At 43.7% G+C, this 24,551-nt stretch overlaps 2 protein-coding genes across 2 annotated transcripts; both read left to right on the forward strand.

Annotated features, from left to right (window-relative positions):
• Window positions 1–11,667: 11,667 nt before the first annotated feature.
• Window positions 11,668–12,573, forward strand: LOC308237625 (transmembrane epididymal protein 1-like; the record flags this gene model as incomplete). Its single annotated transcript, XM_080648437.1, has 1 exon — window positions 11,668–12,573. The coding sequence occupies one exon, from the start codon at window positions 11,668–11,670 to the stop codon at window positions 12,571–12,573; it is 906 nt and encodes a 301-aa protein (XP_080504563.1).
• A 10,212-nt stretch (window positions 12,574–22,785) lies between these two features.
• On the forward strand, window positions 22,786–23,691 carry LOC308237177 (transmembrane epididymal protein 1-like; the record flags this gene model as incomplete). Its single annotated transcript, XM_080647743.1, has 1 exon — window positions 22,786–23,691. The coding sequence occupies one exon, from the start codon at window positions 22,786–22,788 to the stop codon at window positions 23,689–23,691; it is 906 nt and encodes a 301-aa protein (XP_080503869.1).
• Window positions 23,692–24,551: the final 860 nt, after the last annotated feature.

The raw sequence follows: 24,551 nt of genomic DNA on the forward strand, positions 1-24,551 counted from the left end.
TGCTCTCCTGTCAACAACCCATTCACAGATCAGGTCTTCCAGCTCGGAAAATAATGGTTGCCAACCTGATCCACACTTGCGCTTTTTAGCATTTCCCTTGTCCACTTGTTCAATGAGGTTACCATACTCTGCTCGCCATTTTTGGACCAATCGGATACTCAACATCTTCTCTTTGCAGAAAGCAGTAAGATTTTGGCCCCAAGAGTCTTCCACGATTCCTTTCTTGTACTCCACGAAGTAGCTTTTTCTTTTTGCGCTCATTTCTAGGGGTAAAAAAAAAAGGAATTGGGGTATCAAGGTGGGGGGAAGGGGATCACTCAAAATGACACAGGGGGGATCAGAGGGGGGAATCAAAATGGCACAGGACAATCAGAGGGGGGATTACCATTTTAGTAACCCCTTTTGATCCTCCTGTGTCATTTTGATTGCCCCCTCTGATCCTCCTGTGTCATTTTAAGTGATCCCCCTCCCCCCACCCCTGTGCCACTGAACACCTTCACCAGACATCCCCCCTACCCCTTTATCAGACATTTACCCCCTGGGGCCTGCCTGGGGACTGTCACTGGGCTTGCTGGGGCCTGGATCTGGGCTGGAGCAGGGTCTGCCACTGACTGAGAACCTTCAGTCATCATGAAGGCGGCCGCGAGCATCAGGTAGTGTCACCAGAGACAGACCAGCACTCACTACCTTCGCCGCGTCCCATCCGCTCTAATCCTCCTGTTCTTCTACACGCATCTGTGAAAGTCTCCTCCTCTCTCCCGCCCCGTGCTCACCACTCACTCCGACCTCCGCTCCGCCTCCACACAGCAGTGACATCAGGACTCCGCGTAAGGTCACTGGTTGCTAGACGCCAGTCGGGGCGGCCCTAGCGACCAGTTTACGGTAAATTAATTTTCATTCTGAGACAGAGCCTGGGGGCCTTATTTTCGGGGGATGCCTTATATTTCACTCAGAAGGAAACCTGTAAGTAGGTCTTATTTTCGGAGGATGTCTTATTTTCGGGGAATCACGGTACCTTTCATTCCTGGTCAGACCCACCTCCCTCACGGGCCATGTTGAATTTCTGTGGCTGCCTAAGTATAGCTGGCCCAGAATCTTTTCCACGGTGGAACGGGGCAAGCAAGGCCCTGACACCCATGGAAACATAGCTGGTATCTCCATCATTCCAGCCAGCAGTTAATAACCTAATAGAAAGCTATCGTTCTGAGAGCTCAAAGTCACTGGTTAACATTTTCATTGCCTACTCGTTCCCTCCAGCTACGTACTTGCCCAATTGCTCTGTGTAAATAGCCCCGGGATCAAAAAGGATATTGAGTCATAATCTAATAATAAAAAGAATTCAGAAATGGCTGCAATCTCCTGTTAAGAGTTTTCCTCATAAACTGGAACATATAACCAAAACAGGATTGCCACAGAGTGGACTATAATCTGGGGCTAAGGGGGCTTCGCTAGCTGAACTGTCACGTTCCTGCCAGAATATACTGCTGCTTCTCTCCCATCGTTCTCCAATTACCCAGCATTTATTGACTAGCCAGAACTGGATGGCATTTACAGAATGAATGGCAATAATAGACATTCTTCTTATGCAACAAACTCTGGAGCTATCACCACCATTTGCTAGGTAAGTAATCAAGGTTCAGGGACTTGTCAAAGGTCACATAGCCAGGAGGTGAAAGATGGGAATTCAAACCCAGGTCCCACTGGGCCAAAGCCTGGTGCTTGCCCTCTCAGATCCACACTCACCACTCATCTCCCTGGGCAACCAGACTGGTCAGAATCTCAATACTATATGTGACCAGATGAATCACCCTAACTCTAAAATATCCAGCCGGGTGACTATTTTGCCACCCTGATTTGTGGAAATGAGAGAGGCGTAGTTAAGGCTTACAGGCCTGAGACATGAAAGCCTGCTCCTAATAGCCAGCTGAGAGAGCGGTGCCTGGATTTCTGCAGAAACAGTCTGATTTCAAGCCAGCATCCAATGACCTCACTCAGGAGAACCCCCTTTTCCCCACCCCTCCTTAAGTCCCTAACATGAGTTCCAATTTCCTATCAATCTTTATCCTCAGCATTTTATTCCCAGGATTGTCCTAACTCAGGGAAGAAACTGAAGGTTGGAGTTAGTATAAAAACATGTGCTTCTCATTAGATTGTCTGGAGCACGAGTTATAACTGGCTCAATTTCAACGCTTGGAATATAAACACAGCACATAGTCTGAAAAATACAATGAATGCTATATTCCCATTATGTCCCTGATGGCTCAATATCTCTGGCTCCCTACTGAATTATCAGACCCAAAATAAATGCCACAGTCTAGCACTCAAGGTCTTCTGTCAGTCTTATTGCCAGCTGTCTCTATTCAAGCCTGGTTTGCTCCCCCAAAAGCTCTGGGGCGTGGCAGGCATGCTGCCCCTCCTGCAACTTCTCCCCATCTTGGTGCCTTGGCTCATGCCTGAAACATCCTCTCCCCCCCATGCTCCTCCTCTAACGCCATCATTTAGGACTCAAAAGAAGACTTCTAGAAGTCTTTCCTGACCAGTGCCTATGCCTACAGTTCTTGTTCGCATGTATTCAGTAGGCCAACATTTACTGAGCACAACCCATGGCTCATTAAGTCCTTCTTCGGCCAACATTAATTGAGCCCTTTCTATGTGCTTGGCACTGTTCTAAGTGCTTTGCATACTACCCTATTGCTCTGCTTCCCTTTACTAGAAATCTCAAAACAAAGTTGTTTATATTCATGTCTCAATTCCTATCCTCTCACGGTCTTTTGAGCAAACTGAGGTGACCTCCATGTCAGCAACGCCCCTCCCCCAGAGGGCCACCTTTGACCCCTCCTCTCAACCCTTAGATTCCTTCACCCCTCCAGGGGTTCTTCTGGGGGAAGAACCTTGGAAGAAGCTCTGTCCTGCTGGCTTCCACAGGGTTCCTATGAAGACCCTGGAGACAACCACCATTGTCCTCTGTCATGAGCCCACACCTCCCCACCATGGGGTCACCTCTCCCCGCTCTGCACCAGGCAGGTGCAGCCCCATGATAGCCTCTGGCCACTAGATTCCCAGGTGAGAGCCAGACACAGCCTCTCCATCCCTCCAGAGAACACACATCCTGCTTTCCACATAGCACCCTGAAGCCATGTCACTTGGCTCTAGGTGAGGGGAGTGCACCTCATGCCTCCCTCAAGCCAGTGGGGATGGAGAACCGAGAGCACACAGGGCACTGACAATTCTCTTCAAAGAAATCCCCAGTTTCCAATCTCTTGTCAACCTCAGCTTCTTCCATGAGCTAGAGCTGGGTGATGAACCAAGGCTGGCAGCACAACTCCAGGCCTCCCCTTTGGAAGTCTTAAACAGAGGCTCCAGACACACGCTCCCCACCCCAACCACCACCTTGGAATGACACTGGGGTTTTGCCACGAACTGTTTTACTACTAGCCTTTGAAGCCACTGTTGATACTCAGAGACCAAAGGATGAATTACAGTTAAGATCCTGTAACAGAAAACATTTGCTGAATTAAATACCAAAAATGAAAAATGACAATATATGGCTCCAAAATGAGACCCAACACTCTTGAGACAAGTCCAGAAGACCAACTCTGCTAAGGAAAAAACCATCTGATGAATTCTTAAGTTCCTGAGATCTTAAGCTTTCTGGACAAGCTTCTTCTTCAACCAGAAAACTGGGGAAGCAATGAAAGAAAAGTCTTCGAAAGAAGAGATCTTGGTGATGTTGATGGGACAGGACACTTGGGAAAGATGACCATGGCATCCAGGAGTTTGTGACAAGGACAGGAACAATGTGACAGTTATCCCGGGACCAGTTCTATCGAGGATTAGGTCCCTTTTATGGCAGGAGAGAACTGTCTCTGCTGAAGCCTGCCTGTGGCAATTCTAAACTTCCTTATTTAAACATCAGTATTGGCATGCAGCAACTCCCCCCCCCTTTTCCCCCCCCTCAAGATCCTAAAGCTCTACTTCTCTCCATTTAGGGACTAGAGTAAGGTGAAGAAACAGAAACAGGCATGAGAGACCCAAACTACCATTATTGCAGCACATACAACAATCTACACACTTACCTATTATAAGTCATTCATTCTTCACAATTATTCTGAGTAGACAGAACTAGCCTCATGAGGAAACTGAACTCAAATTAAGAGATTTTCCCATGAAAACACTCTAGGCAGGGAGGTACAACTCACTATTTCCAGAACATTCCCCAGACTTCCCTGCCTTTGCTCATACTGTGCTCCACCTGAAAGATCACTGCTCACCTCTAGCTGTCCAGATTCTACTATTCCTAAAAGGGCAGCTCCCATCTAACTTCTGGCATACAGTAGCCTCGGTTCCCTCCAAGGTAGAAACAACTGTTCCTGGAACTTTGTACCCTTGTTGTAACATTCAGTCCCCCTTCTAATGTGCCTATTTGTGTCCATCTTATTTCTCTAGCAGAATATAAAATCCTTGAGGGCACTCATGGTATTATTCAATGCATATAAGGGAAGCAGGAGAGCAAGTTTCTTGCTCACAGTAGGTACTCAACACGTTTGTTGAGTGAGGAACACAGAGGTGTTACAAAAGATGAAATCTCAGGTATCTGGTACCAGAGCCCCCTTGTTTGCTGCTCAGATGAACAAGATCTGAGAGTTCGCTGCAATCAAAAGCAAATGCTGGCCTGTCTCCAGAGGGCATCTATCCCATCCTGGCTTCTGCTTCAAAGTTCCTCCTAAGTCCCAGTCGCAGGTCTCTTGATCTTTCCCTGTTTGCTCATTAAAGTTAATTTGAAACATGAAAAGATTCAGGACTGAGTATTTCATTAGGGCCATGTCTTCTTAATGCAGCAACTGCAGATGAAACATGAAAACAGGGCAGAGGTTGCCAGTACAAGGCCAGTACCTGGAGCACCCCTTGAAGCCCCTGACCTCTGTTCACAAATGACATCTGCTGTCAGCTTTGGGGCTGCTAAGACTATCAACAGAAGTAGATTATGCCCCTTAGAGATATCATGTGTCTTCAAGGAGTTGCACGGCTCTCCCGGAAGCAACAATTTATGTGAAAACAGTCCTGTCTAGAGTCCTGGGTGTGGACTAAGATAACTGTTAACAATATCGGCTACCATTTCCTGAGTTCTCCCTGTATACTGAGGATTATGCTGTTTTTACTGGGGTTCTCTCTTCTAATCCTCACAGTAACCCTCTGAGGTGATACTATTATTGGCCCCATATAACTTATGAGGGAAATGGGGCTTGGAGAAATTAAGTTACTGGACTGAGATCTTACAACTATTGAAAGCAGAGGTGATGAAGCTGAGATTCCACCCATGGCTGAGTGTTCCTAGAGTTTGTACTACTAACCACCTCACTGTTGTTTCTTAGGGTACCTCAAAATGTTCTAGTCTTTCTTAGCAGGAAAAAGATACACTGACCACTAACTGCTGCATTGGCTGGTGCTGCTCTGAACGAGGCAGCAGTGGTTTTTATTAAGTTTCATATGTAAAAATTCATTTACTTGAGGAGCGAAAGAATAGAGGTTGTCACATAAACTGTTGGAGCTATGAGAACCCAAGGACAGTTTGGCCTGTGTGACACGTCTACATGGATGTCCAGGTTCCAAGGTTTAGCAGGATTGTTTGTAAAGTTCTACAAAGCTAGAGCGGGAGGGGTGAGGAAAGTTGGAGAACACAGAAACCAGTGGGTCACCCATCTCAAGTTCCCATAACCTTCTATCCCAGTGGTTGGCAAACTGTGGCTCGCGAGCCACATGCGGCTCTTTGGCCCCTTGAGTGTGGCTCTTCCACAAAATACCACGGCCTGGGCGAGTCTATTTTGAAGAAGTGGTGTTAGAAGAAGTTTAAGTTTATAAAATTTGGCTCTCAAAAGAAATTTCAATCGTTGTACTGTTGATATCTGGCTCTGTTGACTAATGAGTTTGCCAACCACTGTTCTATTCTAATAGACATTTCTTTGTTTCAGTGAAAATTTTAATTTCTAGTAAATGTAACTTACTCATTCCTGCAGAAATATTTTTAAAGAAGGAACTGGATTCAGGACCAAAAAGGGAACAGGGAAGCATAAAATAAAATGTGAAAAATAAGTCTAAATATGTCAATGGTTACAATAAATGCAAGTAGCATAAATTTCCCCTGTCAAAATCACACAGATTTTCAGAACAGGTTAAAATACAAAGTCAAACTATATGCTGATTATAAGGCATATGCTTAAACAACTGAACACAGAAAGGTTGAAAACACAGACACAAAAGTATATCAGAAAATCAATAAAAGAAAGCAGATATTATAGTGCTAATATCAGGCAAAAGAAAACTGAAGGTAAGAATCACTAATAATTAACAGGGACAAATATATTTTCTCCTTTCTATTATATTCAATTCGCCAAGAAGATAAAACAATCATAAAATTTAATGTATTAAAACAGTGGCATCTACATGCACAGAATAAAAACTGATGGAAATAAAGAGAAATGAAGAAATCATAGTCTTGGTCAAAGACCATAACACACTCATCTCAGAAATCATCTTATCATGTAAACATTAATAGGAACATAGAATATTTGAATGCTTCTCATGGAACATTTATGAAGAAAAATAATGTTTTTAAAAAGCAGAAAAATATCAACATAAAAAAGGATAACAAAAGAAAACAGGATACAATTTACTTGGAAATTAACAGATGTTCTTCCAGATAATTTTGCGGGATAGAAAGATAATAAAAATAGAAATGGAAAAATTATTCAAAAGTGAATGATAATGAATGATAATGCATGATAATGGTACACTCTATTATCGAAACCTGAGGGAGGCAGCTGGAGTGGATGCAGATTAAAAAGGACAACTCCTTGCCCTTCCCTGAGCCTCAGACTCCTTACACTACCATGGCCACTGTCCACATGGCTAATTAAATTTAAATTCGTTACAATTAAGAATCCAGTTCCCTTCTTGCACTGGCCACATTTCAAATGTTCAGTAGCCACAGATGGCTAGAAGTTACCATATAGGAGAGGGCAGATTATAGAAAATTCCCATCTTTGAAGAAAGTTCTATTTGGCAATGCTAATCCAGAGTTTGTCCTGAAAATTCCAATAGGTCAACTTCATTGACTGCAGACCGCCTTGAGTCCACCTAGGTTTCAATGGGCCAACTTAGTAGACTATTTACCCCATTCCAAGATGCTCAAGCCACATACTGACCCTAGAATCTCAGGAAGATAAAGTCATATTGATAAATGGGGCTCAATCAACTTTTCCATTTCACGCTAATGGTCAAACACTTTCTAATTCATTCACATCCATGCTCCCCACACTCTTACCAAGACTGACTGGTGAGGTCTTATAATTCTTTTGGTGTATGGACTTCCTCTCCCACCTCAGGTCTTGCACATCCTTGTCTAGGCTATTACTGGGATCTACTCTTGCTATGGACGTGGAGGTAATAGGGGTGGTGGGAGTGAGTCCTACAAAGACTGGTGTCCTCTGGTGACAGAACTCTCCCAGGTGCAGTTATTGAAAGGTATTTCTACAGAGGAAGACTTTTTCTCTCAGCTGAGGAGCGGGGTTTCTTCTGTCAGAAAGGGAGGACCAATGGAACTGGGGAGTTCAGAGTTCTCAGCCTCACCTGTTTCCCCATCCCAAATCTCAGGGTCCCACTCCTTCTCCCACAAGTGCCCCTGTCTTAGCATTAGAGACTGGGGGGCGGGGGGAGGAGGGAGCAAGCATTTAATTGGTCCTGTCTCTCTACCATCCATACAACACAGCACTGGATTCATAGCCATGTCTGTCTGCCCTGCAACAACAAGAAATGAAAGATTCCTTTACAGTTGGTATAAAAGCTTTTGAAAAACCTTCCCTGAGTTACTGGCAGTCTAGGACATATCTAGGGATGTTTCTCACTAACACTGAATCTCCCCCATGAACAACTCCTGTCATTGAAAGCTTCTAAAATACAATCTACATGTCGCTCAGCATGACATACTCTAATTTGAAATAATTCTCCAATTACCATACATTTCTATATTTCATGTGTGTGTGTCTGCATGTATATACTATCCTTTTAACTATATTGTAAGCAAAGATTATGTGAGATAATCTTGTAAGGACAAGATTATCTCACATACAAGATTATCTCACAGTATTTAGTAAATTCCTGTTGACTAAATTCCTGAAGACCTTATTGCTCATTCTAACATTTGGTGCCAGACAATGGGCAGTGGCTGTGCCTGGGGACCCTCAAGAATGTGGGGAGGTGCCCTAACCGGTTTGGCTCAGTGCATAGAGCGTCGGCCTGCGGACTGAAGGGTCCCGGGTTCGATTCCGGTCAAGGGCATGTACCTTGGTTGCGGGCACATCCCCAGTAGGAGGTGTGCAAGAGGCAGCTGATTGATGTTTCTCTCCCATCAATGTTTCTAACTCTATCTCTCTCCCTTCCTCTCTGTAAAAAATCAATAAAATATATTTAAAAAAAAAAAAAAAAAGAATGTGGGGAGGCAAGTGGGGGGGGGGGTCTGCAGGAGCCTCACTGTGGAGCAGCCAGGCCATGAAGGACCTCCATGGGCTCCATGGTCAAGCTGAGTTTTCCTTAGAAAACAGCTTCCCAGGCACTCGGTGCCCACAGACTCAGGACTGTCTGCCAGCTCTGCTAATCATTCACCCCCTTTGGCTTTCTTCTTGGCTACTTGTGGGCAGTGTCTGGTTTGGGGTGGGTGATTCCTACCTTCAAAGTTGAGGTCAGGATGTTCATGTTTCAATGAACAACATGTAGTGTTGGTGTGTGGCCAAGGTGGGGGCCTGAGCATCCTGGATGGGATCTTAAGTGGGGCTACTTGTCCTCAACTGTGCCATTTTCAACTTCGCATCACTGCTGGATCAGCACTGCTGTTCTCTCTCCTCCTCTGGCCACTGGCTCACAGATGCCAGGAATAGTCAAAAGGTGGAGACAAATGTGGTGGTCAGGAAGTGAATGCACTTCCCTCAATGTCCACTATGTCCCTTAGACCCACAGCTATGACATCTGGAAGTAACATAACTAGTGATTGAAAACAGCCACTTCTTTTTTTTTAATGAATACATTACATACATATACACTGAGTGGCCAGATTATTATGATCTCTGAACACATAATAATCTGGCCACTCAGTGTATAGCCTATATAATAAAAAGGCTAATATGCAAAATTGTGCCCTCCACCAGGAGTTCGACTAGCAGGCAAGCCGGCCAACCGCCCATGTCCCCTCCCCCTGGCCAGGCTGCTGGCCGGACCCCCCACTCATGCACAAATTCATGCACCGGGCCTCTAATACACACACACACACACACACACACACACACACACACACACACACACACTGAGTGGCCAGATTATGCGTTCAGAGATCATAATAATCTGGCCACTCAGTGTACATATATCAGAGAGGAAGGGAGAGGGAGAGAGAGATAGAAACATCAGTGATGAGAGAGAATCATTGATCGGCTGCCTCCTACACACCCCCTACTGAGGATCGAGCCTGCAACCCGGGCATGTGCCCTTGACTGGAATCAAACCTAGGACCCTTCAGTCTGCAGGCCAATGCTCTATCCTCTGAGCCAAACCGGCGAGGGCTACAGCCACTTCTGACACTTTCAGTCCATTCTAGGTAGAACCTGGCTACTCAGAAACATGCCTGGGCTCTTCGTGGAGCAATGGACTTTGCTGCACAGAGGCCAACTCCCCTCAGAGCAGCTCAGCAATTTCCCAGAACAAAGACAAGAACCAAAGAGAGTCCCAGAGCTTTCTCCTCCATGGCCCATTCCATCATAGGGCCATACTCACACTTCCCTTTGTACCTCCTCTCCCTAAGCATTCAGCTCTTTGAAGTTTTCTGGGTGTTTTGACCACTAGCTAAAAAGGGAAAATTGGGGGTACCAAAGTCACTCTTTTTTATGCAATAACCCACAAATTTTCCTCTTTTCCTCCTACTCTCCCCCTTTCTCGTTCTTCTCCTCTTTCTTCTTCTCCACTCCCCCGTCTTTAGAGAACATAGATGCCAAAGCTCTTTCTTTTCTCTAATAGATAAATCAAAGCTCTGCTAATTAGGGGGAGATTTAGACTGGAATCCTGGTCTCTCAATTGCCTGTCATCATTTTTCCATTTCAAACCATGCCTTCCTAAAGCTGAGGTTCTACAACAGAATGTTAACAGCAATTATCATTGGGTTTGGAATGGCAAGTGCTTGTTTTTCTCTAATTTTTTTGCTTATGGATTTTTCCAAAATTTTCTGCAAAAAGCTATGTATTAATTTTGCAATAGCTTGAGTAAATTGGATGCTATAATAAACAAGTGTAAAAATTTCCATTGCTTAACCAAAAATGTTCTTGACCATGTATAGTCCAAAATGAGTGTTCCTAAAGAGTGCATAGGCCTCCTAGAAGAAGCAATTCAGGAAACCTGTTCCTTCCACCTTGGAGCTCCTCTATCCTCAAGTGTGACTTTCAAATAAGCTGTAATGTTCTGTATAAAACAAGAGGAAAGGAAAGAGTACACGAGGGACACTTTTATGCGGGAGGCCAGAAAGTAATACTGTATATGTATATCACTTCCATTCATACTCCATTGGCTAGAACTCAGGTGCAAGGCTGCATCTAACTGTAGGCACAGTGGGAAATGTAGTTTATCGCATACAAAAGAAGAAAAGGAAATGAATATAGTGAATGTGTAGTCAATCTATACCACACTTGTGTAAGGAAAAGGAAGTTGAAGTTAAAATGGAATAAGGAAGGCAAGTCCCTCTGTAAAGCTATCTTAAGCTGTATCTCTCTTACAGCATTTTCACACTCAAATCCCCATTGTCCCACTGATAAGAAATGCCCTCATCCTCAAGGATATGAATAGACTGGTTTTTCTGACATAAGTGGGTATAGAAAAGAGAGATAACTAGATAAGACTGAGGGCTCAGGCAGTGCTATAACCTAGGTGTAAATCTCCTCCTCCCCACTGGGGGCACTATCAGCATATGGGTGTTGCCTCTCTACCCCTTGGTTCTGCTTTTCACCATGAGGACAGATGATTATGAAGACTGTGTGATGTCACCATGGTTCATGTTGAGTAATGAATTTCCTCTCCCCTCAACACAATGATCAGGCCCAGAGAAACTCCTATTCCATGTACCTCCTGCAATAGATCCAGAACCATTTATGTGCTCAGAGCATGCACCTTGTTCTCTACCATTCCCTCTAAATGAAAACCTCTTGCCTTAGATACAGTCTTAACAGATGTGTAAATATTTGTGAGTAACCCAGACTTCATCTGAATAATCAGGCCATGGGAGAGAGGGACAACTGTGATCAGAAACATCTCAAAGGCCCAAACTAAGAGCTCATGAGAACACATATTCTCACAGGTGCATACCAGGAAATAGTCATCTCCCTTCTTTGGCAGAAGTCAGTTAGTTCCCAGTGTACTAGAATGGAATGGAACAATGAGACCCACCTCACCAAAAGTGTAGGCTTCTGTCCAGAACTTTCCATTCTGTCTGGGAAGAGTGGGCAGAGAGAGGTAATGACAGTAGGTAGAAGTTAGCTCTTTATATACAGCCCAACGCTTGAGGGGGTCCTCAAAAGAGAGGAGGGCAGCAAGGTTCTGAGTTCTGCTCTTCACTCCTGAATCAGAAAGAGCTGTAATTTCATGGGAAAGTTCAATGGTCATGTATACCCAGGGCTGTATCTTTTCTCTTATGGACTGTATCAGGCAGCAGTGGCCTTTAAGACCACCATAGTCAATGACTCTCTTCTGTATCCTTCATGTCCTCCAAGAAATAAGAGAATATGGGCCAGGCTATGGGAAATATCCTACCAAGGTTTGTTGAAAATAGTGACTGGCTCTATCTTTACAATTTACGTGATCTTCTGTCTTGATGATGGGATGGTGCTGATGAACAGGGAACTGCCACCAAGATTTGTGTACCCCAAAGAGTGGCAGCACCTCACCATGTTCATCCTCCTCACCCTCAATGGCTGTGTAGACGTCATGAGCAAGAACTTGCTGCCTCAGAGGTGTGTGCTCCTAGAAAAAGGTGCCCTGGTCCTGATCTTCTATGTGCTCTTGATACTGTTGGTGTCACATGTTCAAGACTCAACAGGGGTGGAACTGCAGGTTCATTCTCTACTCATCTTGGTGGTGTTCCTGCTGATGCTGGTGTTGACTGCTGAGCTGTGGGCTCCCAACACATTTCACCTCTCAATGATTGAGACCTTTCTGTTTTTGATGATGGGCTCCTGGCTGATGCAGGCAGGCTTTATTCTGTACAGACCAGTCACCGGCTATCCATGGCAGGATGATGACATCAGTGACATCATGTTTGTCACCACCTTCTTCTGCTGGCATGTGATGATCAATGCTTTGTGTCTGTTGGGAATCTATGGTGCATTTTCCTTTTGGCATCATTATTACAGACCCAGATCGAAGCTGATGGGATCCAAAGAAGCTCCATATTATACAAACACTGAAGGACCCATCTACCAATTGCTGCCAGAAGTGGAGCAGTCGGAGAAAGATGACCAGGCTCTTCTCCTCCCACAGAGCTCACCCTGAGATAGGGCCCAGGATACCTGCACATTGTCCATCCCTTCTTCCTCCTTGTAGGTTCTCTCCGATATGTGCATTGTATCCTCTTTGGTCTCCAATGAAGGTAATGGCCATGGAGAGCATTTGTTCTCCATCTGCTGGTACTTCTCCTATCCTTGAACCTCAAGTCACCAAGGAGATGAGGAGAGAGGGGGCTGAGAAAGGGATGCTGATGGGATTGATGTGGTGGGGGAAGAAGACCATGGGAAGAGATAAATGTGGGAGAAAGGCCATGAGAGTTCAAGAATGCAATCCAAGATCGGCCTCTGAATGGAAGAGCGTGGAGTCCAGCAGTCATGCCGGCACCGGCTGTTTCTCCAGGTTTTTACTTGAGGAATAAAGACTACTTTCTCATGAATCAAAATTGCAATCGTAGGTGCTTCTGTTTGCCAACTGAAGTGAAACATATATGGTATAATTCACTTCTCTCACCTGGTTACAGTAATGAGAATATTATACATACATTTTTAAAATTTGGATAGATCAGCATTGTTTCAAATTTTCCACATAAAGTTAAGAATCAGTACTTTCATATCACAGTTTTTCAAATTCCCATAAACCAAATTTCCATTAAATGCTAGCACATTTCTTATTCTTGATTTCTAATCCAGCCAAAGCAAGACGTAGCTACTTGTTTAACTACCACCAGCCCTACCAGGAATTTACTAGATCCTAATTTGCTCTATCCTACACTTGTGCCTTTGCCAAAGGACACTCCGTGCAATTTGAAAAAAGCCATCACCAGTCACATATTAACCATACAGTGTTACTTTATACCTGGCATTAAACCTTAACACTACTGCCACCAAGAATTATTTCTCCAGAAAATTCTCGCATACTCTTTTGATCTGGAACTCTTCAGCACCTCATCTAAATCTGCCTTTTTATTTTTTCCATGCTGATGATACATTCTTTGTCCTGTTTCTCACATTGTCTCTCACAGGGAAGTTTTGCCTTACCCACTCAAGGCAGTCTCCTTAAGAGCAGAGATCTATCGTATCCTAATCATCTCATTTGTTCAGCATGTTCCAGAGGAATATAAAGTTGTCCTCTACACATGAGAATTAAATTGCTTTACCAACTTTCATAATACATTATAAATATTCTATAATTAAAGCTGTGGTATAGGAGCAAGCAAGTACCATTGGACTGCCAATCAACATAGTGTAATGTAATAGACACTCCGGACACAGAAATATAGTGTGAGGATTAAATACATGTTAAGAAAGGGCTCCTCAATTAATGTGAAGAATAACTGACTCTTCATTTTGGGAGAAAAACCCTTAGTTTCTACCGCAGACAACACACAAGGAAAGAATTATAGATGAATTGAAAAGTTAAACATCAGCAATAAGACTATCAAATTATTTTAAAGGAAATACAGGACGATATTTTATAATAGATATGAAACTTTCTTGAACAAGAAAAAAAATTCTAAAAAGATTACCCATTTTATTGAGCTTTCCCATGATTAAAAGACACAAGAAGAAGAAAACAAGAAAATGGACAGCCCTAGTCAGTATGGCTCAGTAGATACTGCATCGGCCTGCAGACTGAAGGGTCCCGGGTTCCATTTCGGTCAAGGGCACATGCCTGGGTTGCGGGCTCAGACTCCAGTGGGGGACATGCAGGAGGCAGCTGATCAGTGGTTCTCTCTCATCATTGATGTTTCTATCTCTCTCTCCCTCTCCCGTCTTCTCTAAAATCAGTAAAAATATATTAAAGAAAATAAAAGGGACACCGGGAAGAATATTTTTAACACATGTAACAGATTAAAAAAAATCAGTATCCAGAATTTATGTATAGAGATATTCTAACACTGACAAACAAAATGCAATCTAATATAAAAATGGGCAGAAAATATAAGTGTCTATGGCTCAGAAAAAGAACAAATGACTAATAAATGAAAAAATCTGGGGTTTTTGTTTTTTAGAAAAAGCAAAATTAAGTAAGGTAGGATCTATTTTTCACTGTCAGATTGTCAAAAAATGTCATAAGTATTAAATAAATGATATTATCCATAGCTAGAGAATATGGAGGGAAAGAGAATTATCATACACTGTATGTGGCAATGTAAAATTGGTCTATAATTTCTGGAAGTCAGTGTAGCAGAGTGTGCCATCATTTAGATGCGTATATCCTTCCAGCAAACAATTCCACTTCTTGCTACCTGCAGTGGACATCTGTCACATGAGCCTAACTACATCTTTGAAGCAGCCTCCCAACATTTTGATGAGTTTCCATATTACCAGGCTTGCCTTCCTGGTAGATTTTTGTTTTTAATCTCTGGCCTCCTTTGGAGTTAGCTGGGGTACAGGCATGTTACCGATCAGACACATCCACTTAGGATTTCAACCCAGACAGTGAGCAGTGCAAAGAGCTCTGGGTTTTCTATTCTGTAGCAAGAATACTGGCAATGGTGTCAACCTCTGTTTTTCATCATCAGGTTGGTTTGCCTCATAGTTCTGGGGTCAGTGCCAGAAGCAGCAATCTAAGCCCATTTTGACAGTGAAGTTCTGGGCATTGGTCCTTTAAATTTAAAGTGGAATCTCTTTCTCTAGTCCCTAATGATTCTGCGAACTAACCCATTTATTTTAATACATTTCTTTCTCCTAAACTAGCCAGAATGGAGTCTTGTTGTCTGTAGCTGAGAACTCTAATACAGTATATATTGTAGAAATACTCATACATCTACACAAAGAGCATGTATAAAGATGGTCCCTGAAGCATCTATATATATAAAAAGCTTATATGCAAAGTGTCCCCTCAGGAGTTTGACCAGGAGACCGGGAGTTCGATTGCTCACTATGACGTGCGCTGACCACCAAGGAGTGGTGCAGAATGAAGGAAGGCCCCTGCTGGCAGCCGGTAGTGAGCAGCCAGGGAAGGAAGGCCCCGATCGGCCCTGATCGCTGGCTAAGCCTAGGGACCCTACCTGCGCATGATTTTCGTGCACTGGGCCTCTAGTTGTTCCCATAAAGAACTTTAAATAATAAATGTTTGCCAATAGGGGAATGGTTAAATAAATTATGGAGTACTATGCAGAACTTTAAAGGAACAGGGGAGATCTGTATGTCCTGCCATGAAAAGATCTCCAAGATGAAGCAAGAAAATATGGGGCATATAGGATCCAGGTTTTGGAGGTAGGTGTGTTCTTGTTAACTTCATAAAGTCTTAATTTTTTTCTCCTTACACCTGTCAAGAACAGTTAGGACCACATGGCAACCAGGAGAGAGGGTATAGTGAAGAGTGTGGTGACTTGTTTCACTTCACATACCCTATAGCAAACTCTATCTCCATTTGAATAATGATGCAGTTGGATTTAACCTATACCCAACTGACCATATAATGTAGCATTCAAACCTGGACACGTGAAAAGGAAAAGAGGCAAAATTAATTCCTGCACCTGGATGAGAGGTAAAAACCTAACGGCTCCAGACAAATCGGGACTTATGGTCACCCTCCTTGCAGCCTCAAAAGAGACATGCTGCATGTTTTTAGTTTCACCTCCCTCTGCTCTCTCGCCCAGGAGACTACCCTGGTCTGTAGCACATCATTGAGCTCTCTTATTCTCTGGCTTCAGGCAATGCTAAGCCAATGAGGAGCCCAGCAGGAGGATGGAGAAGAGTGAATTTAGCATTTTTATTCTCTTGGCTCCTGTCTCTGGGGTCACCTCAGGCTGGCAGTACCCCAACACCATGACACCATCAGTATTAGTTTCCTAGGCTGCCACAATAAGTCACCACATATTGTGGGGCTTAAAATAACCAACTTACTCTCTCACAGTTATGGAAGCCATAAGCCCCAAATCAAGGTGTGGGCAGCATTGGTCCCTTCTAGAAGCTCTGAGGTAGAATCTGTCCCATGATCCTCTCCCAGCTTCTGATAACTGCTGGCATTCCTTGTCTTGTAAATGCATCACTCCAATCTCTGCCTCCACCTTCACATTGTCTTCTTCTCTGTGTCAAAAATCACCTCTGCCTTTCTCTTATAAAGTCACATGTCACTGGATTTAGAACCTACCTTAAAGCCAAAATGACCTCATCTCAAAATCCTTAACTTAATTATATCTGCAAAGACGCTTGTGCCAAATAAGGTCACTATCATAGGTTCCAGGGTTAAGACTTGGCAATATCTTTTTAGAGGCCACCACGCAAGCCACCATACTGTGCCTGCCCATACCAGGAACTTCTGTCCCATGTCCCTTGCGGCCTAAAGGCAGTCACAACTCCATCTGTTACTCAACTATCCCTTGCGGTCACCTTACATCCAGCTCACATCTATGTAAGAAGTACCCTTTTAAGTCCTCCTTGAACTATTCCAATTTGGGTTGCCATCTATTTCCTATCGGGACCCTCTCTGAGTCCCAATAGACACTAATAGAGTAATTGCACAGGGGACTAGAGCTTTAAACAGAATTCACCCCAGATATTTGGAACAATGGTAAGAGAAACATTTTTAAACTGAATTTCCCTAAAGTGAAGGAGACTAATTTGTAAACAGGTAGATGATACATTAAGGGGATCTTCCAAATTCAATGAAGGTGACCAAAGGATTAATTCATTAAAAAAATCGCAAACAGCTACTTTTTTCCAGGTACTGTGTAGGGATTAGCAATACAACAATGAGAAAGATGCAAACAGACATACACAATTATATTACAACTTATAGTAATGAATGAAAAGGAAGATTAGATGGTGTGGTCAGCAGGTCTGAGGGGAGCCTCACCATGGAGCAGCCAGGCCATGAAGGACCTCCATGGGCTCCATGGTCCCCAAGACTCCTGCCCCTAGTGTACACACTCTGTATAATCCCTTCCTCTTGAGTGTGAATGGGACCAGTGAATGTAATGGAATATCATTCCCATGGTTCGTTTATAATCAGTTGAATTTATTTTTTGTTGTTGTTGTTACTTTAATACATCTTTATTAAATAAATATGACTTATTGAGCACTTACTGTGTGCCAGGTTCTTTACATGTTATTATTAACCCTTGTAATAATCTTTTGAGGCAGCTTATTTTAATTTAATAATAATTTATGCCCACTTTGCTGAAGACACTGAACCTCAGAAATACAAATATATAGTAAACTAGTTGAAAAACAAGATGATTTCTGAATCTAAGCTCTTTCCTCGTATTATAATAAGTTGAATTTAAATTAGTGAAAAGGGAGATTGTCCTGGGTGGGTCTGACCTAGTCAGGTGAGGTCTTTACAAGAAGGTGAGCCATCAGGGAAGATGCAACCTTATTGGCCTGAAGGAAAGCAAAGAGCCATGTCATGAACTTCCTATTGGGGGCAACATGGCAAGGAAATGCGAGCAAACTCTAGTTGCTGAGGGCAGTCCTTGACTCACAGGCAGCACGAAATGGAAGCTTGAGTCCTAGAACTGCAAGGAGCTGAATTTTGCCAACATCCAAGTGAGCCTGCAATACGATCCTGAGCCTCAGATGGGAATCCCAGCCCTGGCCAACACCTTGGTGAGATCTGAGCAGAGGACTCAGCCAACCCATACTGGATTCCTGACCATGGAAACCGTGAGATAATACATTTGTGTTGCTTAAGCTCCTATGTTGAAGTTAATTTGTTATGCAGCAATAGAAAACTCATACAGGTCGTATTAGTTTTGGGTGAAGGTTTATCCAGCACAGGTTAGGGATGAAAAACACCACAGCTCATTAAGATGTGTGGCTCTGCCCGACTGGTGTGGCTCAGTGGTTGACCTTTGAACCAGGAGGTAACAGTTTGATTCTTGGTCAGGGTACATTCCCAGGTAGCCAGCTCAATCCCCAGCAGCGGGGGAGAAGGCATGCAGGAGGCAGGTAATCAATGATTCTCTCTCATCATTGATGTCACTGGAGGATTGTATCCAAAATGAAGCTGAGATCCTAATGAGAATGAGGAGCTTCAGGCCCATCGAGTTCTTATGCTCTGTGTCTATAATCATAAGGTGGAATTTAGTTTCTTGGGCCCCACAACAGTGGCTTGGACAGAGTACATGAGAATTCTAGATTTTGAGATACTGAAGATAGAGGAGGAAGTTGGGTGGGAATAATAAACAGAACCTTTTGGATGCTTGTCACATCAAAATTAAGGAATTTAATTTGCTGAGCTTTCAGTGAGCCTCTTGGAGGCTTGGTAGACAACATATATTAATTACCTGATTTAAAACCTGGTAAACCCTTAACTCCTATTGGCTTATCACAACAGAAGGGTACTTCTGCCACCCTCATAAAGTCAAATGCCAGCATGAACACACGTGCTGTCTCTGACCTTGTGCCAATTTTCACGGTTCTGCTGGAGCCCCCAGCCTCTGCCTTTCTCTCTTCCTCTGATGTATTTCTGTCTTGCAGCAAGGTGAGTTGCAATCATCACGACGACAAAGGCCTTCCTAAACAGAAAGGAAGTAAATTAAAAGGTGCAACAGCACCATACTAAAATCCCCCGGCCATTGAAAAGCTTATACTGTGGCTTCCCTAGATGCCATTTCTGACCAAACTTCTACGTCCTCCCTGAACTGTTCTTTTCACTAAAACTGAAACTCACTCAACATGTCATTCTCTCCTAAATCGGCACGATCCGATATGGCAGCCCTAACCATACACAGCTATGGAGCACTTATAATTTGGTTGGTCTGAATTGAGATGTGCTGTAAGTATAAAATATATGCCAGAGTTTAAAGGCTTAGTAGGAAATAAGGTACATAAAATACTTCATTTATAGTTCTTATAACAACATGTTGAAATAACATTTTAGACATGTTGGGTTAAATATCTCATTAAAATTAATTCTACCTTTATATGCTTTTGTAATGTTGCTGTTAGAAATTTTTGAATTACATATGTGACACTTGATTTCTATAGGAGAGGCAGTCTAGTTTTCTCATGTCTCTGGTGTGTGTGTGTGTGTGTGTGTGTGTGTGTGTGTGTGTGCGTGCGTATGAACTGTGTGCCTTCAACTAAATTGTAAGCTCTTTGAGGATAAGAACTATGATACACTTTTTATATGCCCTGCTGCACTCAGAATTCACAGATTTTAGTAAATTCACGTTTACTAAATTCCTGAGGACCTTCCTGCTCATTCTAGCATATCAAGCCAGACAAGTGGCAGTGGCTGTGCCTGGGGACCCTCGAGAATGGGGTGGGGGAGGCAGGTCTGAGGGGAGCCTCACCATGGAGCATACAGGCCATGAAGGACCTCCATGGGCTCCATGGTCAAGCTGAGTTTTCCTTAGGAAACAGCTTCCCAGGCACTCAATGCCCACAGACTCAGGACTGTCTGCCAGCTCTGCTAATCATTCACTCCCTTTGGCTTTCTTCTCGGCTACCTGTGGGCAGTGTCTGGTTTGGGCTGGGAGATTCTTATCTTCAAAGCCGGGCGATCAGAGTGTTCATGTTTCCAAGGACATGCAGCATTGGTGTGTGGCCAAGGTGGGGGCCTGAGCATCCAGGATGGGCTACCTGTCCTCATCAATGCCAATTGCAACTGCTGGGTCATCCCTACTGGGTCAGTGCTGCTGTTCTCTCTCCTCCTCTGGCCCCTGGCAACGAGCTCACGGCTTCCAGGAATAACTGGGGAGATGAGTGTGAGAGCTGGAGTAAGCTCTGCTGCGCCCGCCTCACTTGGACCCACAGCCTCAAAGTACTGGAGGCAATTAAGAGTGACCAAATGCAGCCCCTCTTGGACCTACAGGCCACATGATCTCTAGCCCAGCACTGCTGATCCCCGGAGGAGCAATGGACCCTATGCTTCTCCCAGAGCAAATCTAAGAACCAAAGAGAATCCCTGAGGTTCTCTCCTTCCTGACTCATAAAACCTGTCACTTTGAATCAAGCACTGAGCTTTACAGTGTGCTCCAAGTATTTTGAAAATTTACCAAATCAGAAAAACAGTCAGGAGATAAATAAGTTCATGTCTGTATAACAGTATTCATGCCCTTTTATTTTCATTTTAATAGACAGTTCAACACTCAATTTTTTTTCAGATAAGGGGTATGAAATTCAGTAAGTCAAGGGAGAACTGGATTTAGAACTCAGATTTCTCACTTCCAGTCAATGCATTTTCCCACTTTCTCAGGCTGCTTTCATAAACTGTGTTTCTATACCTCAGTGGTGACAATGGTCACCTTCAGACTGTGGGGTTACAGATGATTTTTTAATGTTCTTCTTTTTGCTTAGATGTTTTATCTGTTTTTCCCCCCCCCACAATGACTATACAATGAATAAAAACATCTAAAATTAAAATTTGAAATAAAGCAAATTCCTTCAGAAAGCAGAATTAAGCTTTGTTTTTCCTATTTGCCTTCACACTCAAATACCCAGCCCCACCAAATATCTGAATAGCAAGAATCAATCTAAATTATTGCCATCCTCGAGGGCAGAGAGAAATTTAATTTTTCTGGAATTAAGTGGACTTGAAGAAGAGTAGGTATTTGCTGAGAGACAGTGCTGTGTGACCTGGGTGTGAATTCTCCTCCTCTCCACCAGGGGCGCTGTCAGCATGCAGGGGCCAACTCTGCTCACAGCATTGCTTGTACTGTGAGGGCAGATGATTTTGCAGGAGACTGTGATGCTAGCACAGCTCGTGTTGAGTGATAAACTTCCTTCCCCCTCAGTACTCCCAGAGAAATTCTAATCCCTGTACTTCCTGTAATACACCCAGAACCATATGTGGGCCCAGTGCATGCCTCACATTCCCTGTACTTTATTCTCACCATCCTCTGCCTTATACTCATTTGGCAGTTACCCAATACCGAGGGCACTGTCTTCCAAGGTACATCAGACACTAGTTATGGATAAATGAAGCTGATGGGCTAATTCATATTAAAATAAAAGGGCCTACATCAGCTCATTGGAGTCATTCTTCTCAACAGTATCTGCATTTTAAGGATTATACCCTAAATCGCTTATATCGGTAGGGATGCATCATGGGAGCAGAATGATATGAAATATTGATGTCTTATAGTTATTAGACCTTATACATTTGTGGTGAAGAAGTCTTTGGAACTGTTGCCTCTCTGCTGTATGATGGGCCTGAGGTCATTTCAGGTTAGTGTGGCAGCAGCCAGGAGGAAGCATATGACATGAAGCTAGGGAAGAGCAGGGACAAACCAAAACCCATGAGGACAAAATGGAGCCTATGTCTGCCTCTCACCACCTCGTACTTGAGTGGCAGGTGACCTGCAGAAGAAACTGGTGCCTTTCACACTAAGAGAAGCTAAGGGAGCTATAGACCTGGCTGTTGGCCATGCCAAGGAGGTGAGCCAGCAGATCAGTAACCAAATGCATGAGCTACAGTGGTACCTGGCACCTACACCTTCAAAGTGTGCTTAGATGCTGCCTCACTCCCACCTTCAGATTCTCAGGTAAATTTCTCTTGTAGCCACCTCAACCTGAAACCATGTAGAAAGGGGAATTCTGGGAAACATGACTCAAGCTTAGGTTTAGACACTACAAAACCACCACTATCTCTAAAGTCATATCAAAAGGTAGCTTTTTAGATCCAGTAGAGATGTTGAAGTGGGGGTAGGGGTGGGACAAAGATGTGAAGAGGTAAGGGGAGGAGGTAAAGGGAGCTTTCTTGGTCATTTTCAAGGATGTGTCTATAAAAGAATAGAAAAGCCAGGTAGACGGTACGTATGTATTAAATGGTTATATATTCACGTTTATAAATATATGTATCCAGAAAGAAAACCTTACAATTGGACCCAAGTTATGTCTGAGGGGTACTGAATGATATTCAAGGGTTTGTGAGTGCCCCGGCTTCCTCTGGATATCATGGCAACCCCTACCCCATCCCATGGTCCTCTCTCCTTCTGCTCTAAGTGCTGGGCAGCACAAGGAGAAGGAATCCAGGAGAGAAAGGGACAAGTGTGACCTGGACCACCCCAAAGGCCATAGAGGGGAGCCCCTAAAAACACATTCATCAACTTTCTTCTTTGGCAGAAGCCAGTTCCCAATGTACCAGAATGGAATGGAACAATGATGCTTTACACCACCAAAGGTGTAGGCTTGATTCAAGAAACATTTCCTCTCTGTGGGGCGGCAGTGGGTGGGGTGAGATGATAAAAGTTGGTGGAAGGCAATTCTTTCCAAAGTCTAGACCTTGGAGTGGCCCCAGAAGGTGTGGACGTGCCCAATTTTTGTTCTTCTCTCTTTCGTTAAGAAGATCTGTAATTCAATGGGAACCTTTATCGGTCACGTGTACCCGGGGCTGTTTCTATTTTCATATGGACTGTATCAGGCAATAGTGGTCTCCAAAGCTGTGATAGTCAATGACTCTCTCCTGAATCCTTCATGTCCTCCAAGAAATAAGGGAAGGTGGGCCAGGCTATGGGAAATATCCTACCGAGGTTTGTTGAAAATAGTGACTGGCTCCATCTTGATAGCTTATGAGAACAGTTGCGTTAAAGGAGGGTTGGTACTGATGAACAGGGAACTGCCACCAAGATTTTTGTTCCCCAAAGAGTGGCAACACCTCACCATGTTCATCCTCCTCACCCTCAATGGCTGTGTAGACATCACGAGCAAGAACCTGCTGCCTCAGAGGTGTGAGCTCCTAGAAAAAGGTGCCCTGGTCCTGATCTTCTACGTGCTCCTGATGCTGTTGGTGTCACATGTTCAAGACTCAACAGGGGTGGAACTGCAGGTTCATTCTCTACTCATCTTGGTGGTGTTCCTGCTGATGCTGGTGTTCACTGTTGAGCTGTGGGCTCCCAACACATTTCACCTCTCAATGATTGAGACCTTTCTGTTTCTGATGATGGGCTCCTGGCTGATGCAGGCAGGCTTTATTCTGTACAGACCAGTCACCGGCTATCCATGGCAGGATGATGACATCAGTGACATCATGTTTGTCACCACCTTCTTCTGCTGGCATGTGATGATCAATGCTTTGTGTCTGTTGGGAATATATGGCATCTCTTCCTTTTGGCATCATTGTTACAGACCCAGATCGAAGCTGATGGGATCCAAAGAAGCTCCATATTATACAAACACTGAAGGACCCATCTACCAATTGCTGCCAGAAGTGGAGCAGTCGGAGAAAGATGACCAGGCTCTTCTCCTTCCACAGAGCTCACCCTGAGATAGGGCCCAGGATACCTGCACATTGTCCATCCCTTCTTCCTCCTTGTAGGTTCTCTCCGACATGTGCATTGTATTCTCTTTGGTCTCCAATGAAGGTAATGGCCATGGAGGACAATTGGTCTCCGTCTGCTGGTACATCTCCTGACCTTTTAATTGCTGAGGAAATGGGAGGGGGCTGAGAAAGGGATGCTGAATAGATTGGTGAGGTGGGGGGAAAGAGGATCAAGTGAATAGATAAATGTGCAAGAAAAGCCATAGGATTAAAATGCAATAGAAGGGAAGCCTTTGAAGGGAAGAGAGGGGAGTCCAGCAGTCATTCTATCTACCAGCTACTTCTCTGGGTAGAAGTGATTGCCTTTTACCTGAAGGAATAATGATTTCTTACAATTCAACACTGGAATCATTCGTGTCTCATCCTGATAAAGAATAGTGGGTATTTTTGTTTGCTCACCAAAATGGCTCTATCACGTGGAGCTAGCATCAACAGAACTTTTGCCTCCTCCCAAAGGAAGTTCTTTAAGGACTGGGTTAATTTCCAATTAGTAATGTGAGACTATTAATGCTTTAATATAGTAACATTTCAAATCTGTAAAACTGAAATTTTTATAGAATCCAAATGTTCAGTTATTTTCCCAACTTCATATTTTATTAGTCCTATTCCAGACAAAGCTTACCTAGTTCACCATTACCACCTTAGCACATGTAATTTACTAGATCCTATCCATGAGCAATGGCAAAATTTCACTCCCTTCTATTTCACAGAAAGCCGTCCCGCAATCACATTTTTATCATGTTATCTGGTACCCAGCATAAGACCCACCTTCAACCTCCCACCATGGAGCACCCCCAAGGAGGCCT

Source organism: Plecotus auritus (assembly GCF_963455305.1).
Source record: "Plecotus auritus genome assembly, chromosome: 12".
Taxonomy (NCBI): Eukaryota; Metazoa; Chordata; class Mammalia; order Chiroptera; family Vespertilionidae; genus Plecotus; species Plecotus auritus.